Here is a 12,760-nt window from a genome sequence, read left to right as displayed (position 1 = left end):
CAAAGCTCTGGTGATGCTTTAATTTTTTTCCTAAATGTATTTACAAAAGTAAAGCAATTTCTTGACTTTGTTTTGCTTTTTAAAAAAAACATTTTCCACTGTAGCAGAAGTCATTGCCTGGATACGTTGCGGAGCGTCTCAGCCTCTACAAGGAGCTGAAGAGGGAGAGCGACGCCCTGCTGGCAAAGAGAGCTGCTGACAGCAAGCCCATTACTGTGGAGCTGCCAGACGGACGTAAGGTGGCCGGCAAAGCTTGGGTCACCACACCATACCAGTTGGCTTGTGATATCAGGTTAGTCTTGAAACAGCTGGCCAGATCCACTATTTTGTGTCTTCAATGTATTGCTGCCAGTGTGATCAAATCATTATTTATTTACCAATAAAACACTAAATTGTCTGAAGCAGACGCCTTAGAGGGAGAATCCACTCTCTGTGTTGGAGCCATTTGGCTTCCAATATGGTTCTTAATTGTCCTTTTCATTCAGTCAACGATGGAACTAACTCAGATTTCAGCAAGTCCAAATTGGACACTTTCAGAATTTGGCATTTCTGAGGCAATTATCTTGCACTCAATCTTTCAGCCAGGGCCTGGCTGACAACGCTGTGATTTCTCGGGTGAATGGGGAGCTTTGGGACCTGGACAGACCACTCGAGCGGGACTGCTCTCTTGAGATCTTGCGCTTTGACAATGAGGATGCTCAGGCTGTGAGTACATCAAACTTTTAAATTGATTGTTGAAAACTCATTTCAACACATGGCTAGTGGCTACAGAGGAAAATCTCAGATGTATTTTGTTGTACACCAATATCTGTGATCTGCAAATCTTTTGATTTACTATAGTCATTGAATTCATTGTTCTTTTTTTGTCAAGTATTAATATATAAACATCACCTTGTGTCCTAGGTGTATTGGCACTCCAGTGCCCACATTTTGGGGGAGGCAATGGAGCACTTTTATGGAGGATGTTTGTGTTACGGACCCCCCATTGAGAATGGTTTCTATTATGACATGTTCCTGGATGGACAGAAGTAAGCAAGTGTTTTTTACTATCAGTGTTTTCTCTGCTCTGGCCACATCTTATCTATGTTAATTCATCTGGAATATTGTAATATTCAGACATGGATTCTATTCTTAAAAAAAAAAAGTCGATACATTCCAGTCTTTATCATTGATTCCCTGCTTTGCAAATCAGTTGTTGATGGTTTTGCTTTGTTTGAGAGTATTTTCCTTTTTAAAAAAGTGAAACACGCGCTCGTCAAAAACTTTTGGGTAACTACAGAAACGTCATGATACTTGTCAGAACAGCACTGACCATGTTTGCTGTTTCCAGGGGAGTGTCCAGCACTGAATTTGGGGATCTGGAGACTTTGTGTAAGGCTGTGGTGAAGGAAAAACAGCCCTTTGAGAGGCTTGAGATCAGCAAGGAGACTCTGTTGAAGATGTTTAAGGTGAGAGGGAGAGAGCACTGCCTTCGCTGAGATACTCTGCTTGTGTGAATTATGATTTAATGATGGCATATTTGTTGGAAATATGTGAGGGGCTATTGTCCTTTGTCGCATCGGTTTCATGAACTGATTAGTAAAATGTTCACGAGCCATAAACTGACCAAGCCTGGTTTATACAGTCTTTTTTTTTTATTATTTGCATACATGGAATTTGGCATATTTGCATTCTGCATGAATGCATGGACTATTCCTCTGCCCAGGATAACTTTTAACTAACCCAAGGTGTTTGTATCTTTCAGTACAACAAATTCAAGTGCCGCATTCTGAATGAGAAAGTCAGCACCCCCACTACTACAGTCTACAGGTATGTTGCTTATTAGAAAGAAGAAGAATTATGAACTGGATATTTTTATTTCACGAGGATGTGCAAGTTGTTTTTGGGTCGTTGTAAAAGTAACTGTACTAAACTGTAATTTATGGATCCTGGTTAGATGTGGGCCCTTGATTGACTTGTGCAGAGGTCCCCATGTCAGACACACAGGCAAGATCAAGGCCATGAAGATCTACAAGGTATGTGGAAGTCCAAAATCCACAAGCCCCAAACCAATGAATGCTGTTCTCCGATAATTAATTTTATTTCAAATGTTGTCATCTTTCAGCTTAGTTTGTCTTAACAATTTAACATATGATTTCCCAGTTTATAGCTCATTTTATAGTCTGTAATATTATGCTAAAGTGTAAAAATGTAAATATTTCTCTTTTCTACCTCTGTCATCAGAACTCTTCAACCTACTGGGAGGGCCGCTCTGACATGGAGACTTTACAGAGGATCTATGGGATTTCCTTCCCAGACTCAAAGATGCTGAAGGAGTGGGAACGTTTTCAGGAGGAGGCCAAGAATCGAGACCATCGCAAGATTGGCAAAGTGAGTCACTGTAGGCAGTCATGTTCAAGCCCACCCAGCTGGCTGTGGCCTAAAACTGCAGACTGAAATCCAGTTCAAAGTGAATTTTGATTCTTAATTGTATAATAGGATGGCTGACGCATCTCCTTTGAGGTCTCTTCAGGAGTTTTTCCTCATGAGAGTCTGTTTGTGGTTTTATGGATGTGGTGAAACCCTGAAACGAACCTGGATCACAGTTTCCAGGCAAACATGAACTGTTAAGATGCATGCAACAATATACAAACAAAATACAACATTACTCAGAGGTTAGGAACAGTCAAGCCGTTGTCACCCAGGGATCAAATTTGGTTGCACTTTGGACATGGTTTTGTTTTGCATTAAATCATCATTGCTGCTTTATACCATCTGAGGGCGCTGTGTTTCCTCATATCGGCTCATTTGGGAGCACTTTGAGTCATCTGAGCACCCCAGCTGGTTTGCCAGCATCGGAGACACAGACGCCAGCACCTTAATCAGCATGGATAACAACACCGACCCGTATTACACCCCAGAGTCAAGCTGTTGCTGTAGAAGCCAGTTGGAGGGAGGTGACAAAAGTAACATGTTGTTTTAAAGGTGGTGCCCTGTGGCAGGATCCTAAGCTGACTTTTATCATCTGCATAGTGCGTCATGAAAGCCCGTTTTGAAACATTGCAGTACCTAATGGCGTTGAAGTAAAAAAATAAATAAATAAATAAATCCCATCAGGTGCATCAGCAGTGATCTGCGTCTGTGTCTCTTACATCGATTTTAATAAAAGTTATCAAACATGTACCTCTCCAGTTTTGGCTTGTGTCCAGAGGAAATAAAAACCCTAATGTGTGGCTATAAAACATATCTCCAGAGGGATTTTTTTCATGAAGCAAGATTATTGTTAAAACCATGCTTATTTGTTTGGAAGCATAACTACAGTGGGATGTAAAGATGCAAAGAGGTGAGGTGAGGGCTGTTATAAAGTCACGTACAAGGAGACTATTTGTGTCAATGCTGTTAAAATGAATGCCGTTTACCATCACGGAAATCCCAGGACCTGCTGACACGGTTTATACTGTTGTGTTGACATCGGGTCACATTGACCCATTTTAAATTTTTGTTTTATATCAGAAAATATATGGGATGTAGAAATAAGCGCTGAAAATGTGTAGAAGAAATTTTTTATTTAAAACGTTGGGAAAAGCTTTTTTCAAGGTTGACGGGAAGACAACACAAGGGTTAAAAGGGAGTGAATAAGATAACAGCTGTTAGTCCTGCTTTCCAGCTACCAAGGCTCACTGGTTCCTTAACTCTGAGTCCATTGACCTTTTTTTTTAATTTTTTTTTTTCAGCAGTCAGTCTGCTATGTAATGATTGGATAACTCTCCTACTGTGTAAGGAGGTGTTTCTTCCTGGCTGTATCTGCAGATAATACAAATCTGTGTAGTCATTAAAAAGTCTTCTTTATCTGCCTCATAGGATCAGGAGCTGTTCTTCTTCCATGATCTCAGCCCTGGCAGTTGCTTCTTCATGCCGCGCGGAGCCTACATCTACAATACACTCACAGAGTTCATCAGGGTAGGAGTGGTGACCAAACGCCGACCAGTGCAATCTTTTTATTTACAGTAAATTTGTCAAGTTTCATTCCAAACTACGAAGGCATTCAGATAAAGACCCCTTTCTTTTAATAGTTTCTGTTTAAACATAAAAAAAAGATTAAAATATTAATTTGCATATATTCTCATATCATTACTATAGCCAAAATGAGTAAGTACAGCTTAAAGATGTGAATGATGTATAATTGTGTGTTTTACATCCTCCAGGATGCTCAAGAGGCAATGTGTTCATTATGTTTTTTTCAAATTGTTACAAAATATTTTTTGTAGCAAGCTTTTGCTGTTTTTTTTTTTTTTTTTCAGTGATGCAGCAAAACAGGGCTTTATCATAATAAGCTTTGGTTAAATATTTATTTTGGGATCTCAATTGAGGACATTCTGTTAGGATCAATGAACAACAATTTATACAAAATCCAAAAACTTGATGATTTTTTTTTTTTTTTTTTTTTTAAAGTGTGTTTATCGTTTTAAAGAGGCACTCCAAAGATGCTGAAACACAAAACTACTTAAAACCTCTCTCGACCCTAGTCCATGAGGCTCAGGATATGCTTAACTTGCAGTGGTTTCCAGCTCATTGACATGCAGCCCACTAACTATTTAACTTTTGCAAAACATGCAATCACCAAGGAGCTGGAAGTTGAGCTGTAAGTGCAATAGTGACCTGAATATTTTAGTTTCGCTCAGTCAGTTTAAATTGTGCTCCGAGCCCCAGAAAAGCTCTGGCCAGTCCTGACTGCTGTATAAAGTCTGAATTATGGCATGAGTTTTTCAGTCGAGCATCACCTATGTGACAAACTGAAGTCAGATGTGTGTCCGACCAAAATTTGTTTTCAAGATTTTCAAATTGTGGTCACATTGAGCTTGTCAGCAGCAAAGCAATCTTCAGGTAATTTTTCTTGTTTAGTTTAAAGATGGTCTATAACGACGACTATTCATTTAGGGGATTGCTCTGGTGTTGCCGGATGTCCCTCGCCTTCCGCTTCCTTTTGTGTTGGCATTTTAAACTCCAGTGGATTCCTGAGAACTATGGTTAACTGCTCCTCAAATCTCTGCAGGATAGCTAGACCATCTGTCCAATCTGAGTTTTCTGTTGCACGACTAAAACAACTTTTGAACAAGCACGTTCCACCAAAACGAGGAAGCGTTATTGCGCTCAGCGCCGCCCAAGACGATTGTGATCGGTTTAAAGAAATGCCAACAAACCAGAGTACGTTCTTCTCCTATCCCAGAAATCCTGTGTGGACTAGCCAGACCTTCCTCCGCAGCGCCGTGGAGGAAGGTCTGGCGACGCGAGACTAGTTTAAAGACAAACTACTAGTGTTTGGAAAGCCACCAAATTGACACATTTCAGTTAAGAGCAGATTGCAGTCTTGGCCAAAGTTGAGCAAACTTTAGTGTGACTGTACAGGAACTTGTCTCTGTGACGTATTTGCAAAGATGTGTTGACATCTTGAAAACTTTCACAGCACACGCCCACACACCGGACCAAGCCAAGGAGACCTCACATACATTGCACAGAAACGGTGCAAGATCATTATCACGTCTTAAGCATGCATGATATTTTTAAGCTCCTTCCCGTTTCATATTCACAGTTCCACATATTAATGGTTGCCATCTTTCCAGTAAAAGTTTTCTGCTGTTGACTGCTAAACGGCTCAACTGAACATTAAAATGTTTTTCTTAAGGAAAACAAACACCTACAGAACACCCACAGGATCAGATTTCCATTGTAGTAGCTCGAGAGTCGTGCCAGAAGTCATGATTCAGCTAAAAATAACAAAACAACCTGTGCAGTCCAACTGGCAAGTGGCGCTTGTTTATGTAGTTTTGTTGTTTTTCTAGGATGAGTACTGGAGAAGAGGCTTTCAGGAAGTAGCCTCCCCCAACATCTATAACAGCAAGCTGTGGGAGACATCTGGCCACTGGCAACACTACAGCGAAAACATGTTCTCCTTCCCCGTGGAAGACGACATCTTTGCACTCAAGCCCATGAACTGCCCCGGACACTGGTCGGTTTACTATTGTTGTAAATCAAAACTGTACATACAGTGTTTCAAAGTGTGTCCGAGTCATTTGATTTCCTGCTCCCCTGGTTGTCCTGTAGTCTGATGTTCAGCCACAGGCCTCGCTCGTGGAGGGAGCTTCCTCTGAGGCTGGCAGATTTCGGGGTACTCCACAGAAATGAGCTGTCAGGAACACTAACTGGGCTGACCAGAGTGCGGCGTTTCCAGCAGGATGACGCTCACATTTTCTGCACCATGGATCAGGTGACCACGTTGTTTTACAAGCAGGGGCAATTTTTTTAGGTCTTTGAACATGTAAAAAGCAGTTCAGAAAAAACAAAGTAATAACTTATTGGGAGTCATTTCCTAAATTTGTAATCTTCTGTATTTCTTTTTTTTTTCTCCCCTCTACAGATAGAGTCCGAGATGAAGGGCTGTCTGGACTTCCTCCGCTGTGTTTACGATGTGTTCGGATTCTCCTTCCAGCTTTACCTCTCCACTCGTCCAGAGAAGTATCTGGGTGACATCGCCGTGTGGAACCAGGCTGAAAAGGTAAACTGCATAATTAAATCTAGGTACCAGACGAACTCTGGTTGATACAGATATGAGACCCTGCTTTGGAGTAAACCTGTTTGAGTAGTGACTCACTCGGCTCTTTAAATTAACTCCCGAGTCTCTAGTATCATTAACTCAGATCAGTTGAGTCCTACTACAGTTCAATCTAAAATGATAACGGCGCCACACACAAACCTCTTGCAACATTAGCTACTACTAGTCCTAGCCATCTCAGCTGCCAAAAGCTTTGTAACTTACAATTTCGTAGGCAACCACAACTCCACAAGTCAACTCAAGCGACTGAGTGAGCAGAGAGACAGTCCGAGACAGGTTATAGGAACTTCCCGACCCGCAGAGCCAGAAATATTGCAAGCTCGCAGACCGTGGGGCTCACTCGAGGACCCATGAGTCACGATGACTCATGAGTCCTCGAGTCGCACGAATCAGCCGGCTACGTTGTCATGAGTGGATCTGCAGAGCGAGTGAAGTCACTCCTTGAGTCAGGGTGAAAAGCAAATCCACAACAAAAGCAATTCTTTCACATCTGAATTAACGTGCTTATAGGTTTGGTGTATAGATGTAGCATCAAAATTAGGTTGATCAATTAAAAAAAATTATGTATTTATTTATTCACTTTGGGCATTTCTCCGTTCCTGTTTCCATGTCTAAATTGAAAGCCTATATATCAGATCTGAAATGGTGAGTCTGCACCGAGTGAATCCACAGAACTTCCTACTGCGTTAGTGGTTAGAGACAATGGGCTGGGACTGAGGTTCCTTGGCGATTTGGCAGTACTGACTCAAGTGACTCGCACAACCCGGATCAGTTTAGTGAGTGACTCAGAATAACCCGTTAGCAAATACATTTCCATGTTGTCTCTGAAAGAGTTGGCTTACAGCCCACCTCACCATCAGCGTATACCTGATAAAAGTTCTTACTTTATGGAAAAGTCATGAGAATTCGTATACATTCATTTTACACGGCAGTATTAGACGTTACCCACGATTCCAATGCCAAGCAAATCATTTTAAAATTAAAGCAATTTAAAATCTGAAAACAGTGTCTGCAGTGACTATGTGAGAGTGTGTATCCGACATGGGAATGGCCATGGAAGACAAGTATGCACCCTCAGTGAGACGAGGTCGACATTGGAGGCCTTTAAATACAACTCGATTACGTTTAAATATTGGTAGTTCGTGGTCCAGCTGTGATACTCGGAGCGAAGTGACGTAATTGATGTATAGAGATGGTCCGTGATGAAGACCCTTAGAATTTGATACTAAAGCTCTCTATGTCAATCTCTCAAGTTAAGAGACCAAAGCCGTTGTTGGTGCATGTAGTAAATCTGTCAGCACAGAGACTGTAAGCCAGCGTGGAAAGCTACCTACATTTTTAGATTGTTTAATGCAAAGACATCTACTTCATAGTTTTTTTTTTTTTTTTTTTTTTAAGCTTTGACATCCAACTAATTTAATGGCCTTTGGCATAATGCAGATAATAGGCTACTTGCTCTCTTGTCTGTTTTGAAGACAGCTATAAAGTTTTGTCTGACTTTGACACGGCCATTGGATCTGTAACCTATAGTCTACTATGTGTTTTTTTTTTTTTTTTTTTTCTCGCAGCCTACGAATAATACCGTAATCTTTTGAATACAAAAAAATAATTCTGGAAGTTGATATTCCTGAGTGGGCGAATGACAGGTTAAATGATGACGCTCCAGGAGTAGTATCAGATCTGTGAGTCATTGTGAAGTTCCTTGAATTTCTGTAGGAGGTGTGTTTTCAATGAAAAACATTGCTCATTTGTTTGACTTATTTTCTATCATAAATGTTGCACAGTGGTAAATTACATAATTAAGGGCATCACTTACAATGTAAATGCAGAATTGCATTTGGCAGTGCACACTGAACTGTGTGTTCTGTACTTAATCTTGTACTGCAGTTTTGACTTGGCCTGCTTCACAGTAATTGCTTTAATGATTTAGATCGAACGTGTATGTTCATGTGTGTCCCATGTTTGACAGCAACTGGAGAACAGCCTGAATGAGTTTGGGGAGCCATGGAAACTCAACCCTGGAGACGGTGCTTTTTATGGACCTAAGGTCAGAACATTTGATATTCCCAGCCAAACGCAAGATCATTTCAATTGTTCGAGTTGTGTAAAGTCCTGTGCTCCTTTCTGTGCTACTACAGATTGACATTAAGATCAAAGATGCAATTGGACGTTACCACCAGTGTGCAACCATTCAGCTGGACTTCCAGCTGCCTATCCGCTTCAACCTGACGTTTGTGGGGTGAGTCGCCTAATCAAAACATTGAGACACTGCTGAGGCTGTGTGCTTCACTGCACCTAGGGCTATATGTTTCGCAGATTTCACAGGAACCCGCAATATTCTCTCTGATGCAATGTCTTACAGGAAGGATGGGGACGACAAAGCCCGACCAGTCATCATCCACCGTGCCATCTTGGGCTCAGTGGAGAGGATGATTGCCATTCTCACAGAGAACTATGCAGGCAAATGGTGAGGTGCTTTCTGATTGCTTTTGCATTTAAGAGCTTCAATTAAAACAAAACAATTTATTAAATAAAATAAAAAAATAAATAAAAACATAATCCACGATGCCCACTGCTTCGATCAGTCCATATACAGTAATGTTTCAGAAGATAAATCAATCGTCATTATTCTAGATATTTTGTGTTGCAATACAATTTTTAGGGTGGTTATAAGTAACGTGCCATGTTAACTATATGCTCTGTATAGACCTTTTTCACGGCAGACATGTTGACATGTCATAGTAGGAAAAGCCCAGGTGTATTCAAAACCATTACTGATGGCTGCGTTCCACTTAGGAGAGGCTCTGGTATTGTTCATGCTGACTCACTGAAATAGCTTACTGGGACACTTGATGGGATTGAGCCATCGTTAAGGTTATCAGTTTCAGCTGTGCTTTTCCTACTATGACAAGTCAAAATGGCCCAATCCTAAAGTCCGGACTCACAGACTCACGGACTTTGGTGCGCGTTCTCGCGAAATTCGTTAGGGCTTAGTGTTGTCCCAATGTGGAATTTCAAAGGGCGTGAGGGTTTGAGTACACACTTACCGAGCCCTTTCCGTGAGTCTGCATCGATGCAGACTTCACCAAAGGGAATTACCCACAGTTCAAAGTGTTGTGACGTTTACCGCGGAGACGATAGGGAAATCCGGAAATTACGAAGGTAAACAAACGCCACGAACACCACCGACCAGGAACGGACCAACCTGTTGTCCAGCTCGTAAAACAAGAGTTTGGAATCAGGTAGCCGTCTCCTGGGCCTTGGCCGTGTGGAAAGCAACAAACTTAAAATGAAAATTCCCAAACCAGCAAGTGTCAGCAACATCTTTGTTATTAAACGTCGCCAAGGTAACCTGTGATCTCGTGAAGTGCTGTCCCGATCCCATTTCTACCTATTTGAGCCCATGTGGCCTCACACACTCACTCACCTGTACCTGAGATCAATTAAGTATGTGAGTCCTTAGTCCTCAGGGCTCACTTTGGGATTGGGCCAATGTCTGCTGTGAAAAAGGTCCATTGTTAGTAACATTTTAACCACAGTAGAGAGGCGAAGTCCCTCCCCTTCCGGTGGACCTCATGGGACCTTCATTTGGAAGAAATATGAACGGTAGTGAACGTGGAGAGGCAAATTCTTTTTTGATCCAGTTTTGAATTGAGCCATGGATTACAAATATGATGTTCGTCAATTTAAAAGATAATTTTTCAACCGAAGAAGAACGTCTCAGTTGGCCGTAGGTTTGTCATAGTACCACTTAGTTTTGTGTGAAACCGCTCAGTGAACTACATCTATTGTCTCACACAATTTACGTCACCTAGCTTGTTGCTCAACTTGCTCGCTAGCTGGCTAGCTAGCTTAGCTCTGTTCCACAACACACGTAACATTATCTTACCTGATGTGTTTTATCTAGGGAAGTGTTTTCAGCAGGGAAGCAAATGAACAAGCAAGATCCTCAGCTCATTTGAGTAACATTATATTGTAGCTTCAGCGAGACGTCATCCATGCGACATTGAAGTGTGTAGTCTTTCTAATTACGTATTTTCACAGTCTTATACTTCAGCAGTTTAATAACAGACTTTCTTCGGTTGAAAAATAATCTTTTAAATTGACGGACATCATATTTGTAATCCATGGCTCAATTCAACCGGAAAAAAAAATTATTTGCCACTCCCGTTCATATTGTTTTTGAAAGAAAGGTCCCATGGACCGGAAGTAGAAGGGTGTGACTTTGGCTCTCTACGTCATGCCCAGTAGTTCTTTTTGTCAGTAGGTGGTGAAGTTGTTACACCAGTATATCTTTGTGAAGATAGTTTCATTACAGTCTGTCCGTCCTTCCAACAGGCCTCTGTGGCTCTCTCCACGTCAGGTGATGTTAGTGCCTGTCAACCCCTCCTGTGAGGATTATGCCAAGAGGGTATGTCTTCCACTTCCCCCATCTTGACCACATTTAATTACAATCATATGAGTGCAGACAGTAACTATCTGTGGCATTCAGATTTGTTTAATGCAGAACCATTTCTTTCTCCACTTGTCAGGTGTGTAAGCAGTTTACTGAAGCTGGTTTCATGGCAGATGCTGACCTAGACTCCAGCTGTCTGCTAAACAAGAAAATCCGCAACGCTCAGTTGGCCCAGTACAACTTCATTCTTGGTGAGAAAATGTACAACACTGACTTACCTCTGATTCCTGAACATTTTCACCCCATTTTGCTGCTCTCAGGATTGCCGGCTGCAATCACTTCAAAAGTACATTTAATTTGTTACTTCCACTGCATGCAGTAGCCCCTCAGTCGCAATAGCGACGGCACATTAAACTGCTGTGACTTCATCAACGTGACACTTGCTGAATCCTTTCATCGACAGCGATGTTTGCACTTTGTCAATTTCTTAGGGAAGTATACAACGGATTTCTGTGGGCTGCCATTTGTATGCCACCGTGCCAGTGATAGCCGTGGAGGCTTTACATGTTGAGGATGTCTGTGTCACTGACACATTTTTTGGCCATAACTCAGTATACATACCCTAATTATGACATTTCACACATTGATTAATTTTAAATACAATTTAAAATTAATTTCTTACTTTTTATGTACACTCTGTTAGAAGTCACTACACACAGGCCTGAAATACACACAGGACCTATTTATGCACAAATGGAGAAATGTAAGTGGGCTGCCTCGCTACGGACTGAGCTACTACCACCCCCACATGTATAAAAGGATAAAATTATCAAGCGATGACATTTTATACCCATCTGCAGTTCAAACTAGTTTTTTTTTTTTTTAAAGTGTTCAAAAACCCAAACACAGATGAAATGTTTTCAGAAATGATCAACAGAAAACATGTGATTTGTAGTAAATGGGCTAAAACATGAAAAGAAATGAAATGCTATGGTCCTTTTTAGACTCTGGGGCTGTCACTACACAAAATTGGAATAATGAGTCAAAATAAAGATTCTTAATTGTTTGACTATAGCAAGTGGACCTCCAAGCTGGCTAACCACCCACAGTTGTTGAATTTATCCACACAAAGCGGGGAATGTGTTAGGGTAGCTGTATTTGTTTGTGGTGTGACTTGGCGCATGTCAAGCTGTTATGTCTTATTGTGTCTTGGCAGTGGTCGGAGAGAAGGAGAAGATGACTAACGGCGTCAATGTGCGCACGAGGGACAACAAAGTCCATGGAGAACTGTCTGTGGCCGAGGTGCTGGCTCGACTGACCCTGCTCAAACAATGCCGCTGTCCAAATGCGGAGGAGGAGTTCTGATCAAGACCAAGAACAATCCAGACTCTTTCATTGGAATGCCTCAACCACAGTCAGATGAGCAGAAAACCGACAAGTGATGGCACATGTAAAGATGGTGCAGTGAAAGTGTAGTACATAGAGCAGAAATCCGACAGAGGAACTGATGAGCTGATATTCTGGAAGTAAACGATGAATAGGACTACAAAACAACTGACATGCCCACTGCTCATGTGTGAAGGGTAGAAAAGGACAAGTATGTGTACTTACTTACTTGGTGTGGGTATTAAATTATGTCAAATGTAAGTATCTGAAAGGAAGTTACTTCATGATTTAATGAAACAATGGGCTTGAAGGTTATGTGAATTTGGCACTGATTTTTCACAAAGATATGTCTCTGTGGGGAACCCCAGAAATAAAATAAATCTATTGAA

The 12,760-nt window shown here is 41.3% G+C and overlaps 1 protein-coding gene across 2 annotated transcripts in view; it reads left to right on the top strand.

The window, feature by feature from the left end:
- The window catches only part of tars3 (threonyl-tRNA synthetase 3), a 14,387-nt gene extending 1,627 nt beyond the window's left edge, over positions 1 to 12,760 (top strand). The window contains exons 3-19 of one of the 2 annotated variants that reach the window (XM_039794201.1): positions 108 to 292; positions 582 to 705; positions 904 to 1,028; positions 1,331 to 1,448; positions 1,745 to 1,809; positions 1,937 to 2,015; positions 2,224 to 2,370; positions 3,841 to 3,939; positions 5,820 to 5,986; positions 6,082 to 6,244; positions 6,395 to 6,532; positions 8,559 to 8,636; positions 8,728 to 8,828; positions 8,952 to 9,056; positions 10,928 to 11,000; positions 11,122 to 11,236; positions 12,202 to 12,760. In XM_039794201.1, the coding sequence (XP_039650135.1) occupies positions 108 to 292; positions 582 to 705; positions 904 to 1,028; positions 1,331 to 1,448; positions 1,745 to 1,809; positions 1,937 to 2,015; positions 2,224 to 2,370; positions 3,841 to 3,939; positions 5,820 to 5,986; positions 6,082 to 6,244; positions 6,395 to 6,532; positions 8,559 to 8,636; positions 8,728 to 8,828; positions 8,952 to 9,056; positions 10,928 to 11,000; positions 11,122 to 11,236; positions 12,202 to 12,350 (2,031 nt within the window). In that variant the 3' untranslated portion in view covers positions 12,351 to 12,760. Of the gene's footprint in view, positions 1 to 104; positions 293 to 581; positions 706 to 903; positions 1,029 to 1,330; positions 1,449 to 1,744; positions 1,810 to 1,936; positions 2,016 to 2,223; positions 2,371 to 3,840; positions 3,940 to 5,819; positions 5,987 to 6,081; positions 6,245 to 6,394; positions 6,533 to 8,558; positions 8,637 to 8,727; positions 8,829 to 8,951; positions 9,057 to 10,927; positions 11,001 to 11,121; positions 11,237 to 12,201 lie in introns of both variants that reach the window. The other variant, XM_039794200.1, reaches the window with a different exon arrangement.

This window comes from Perca fluviatilis, chromosome 3, assembly GCF_010015445.1.
Source record: "Perca fluviatilis chromosome 3, GENO_Pfluv_1.0, whole genome shotgun sequence".
Taxonomy (NCBI): Eukaryota; Metazoa; Chordata; class Actinopteri; order Perciformes; family Percidae; genus Perca; species Perca fluviatilis.
This window is presented reverse-complemented; position numbering and strand designations above follow the sequence as displayed.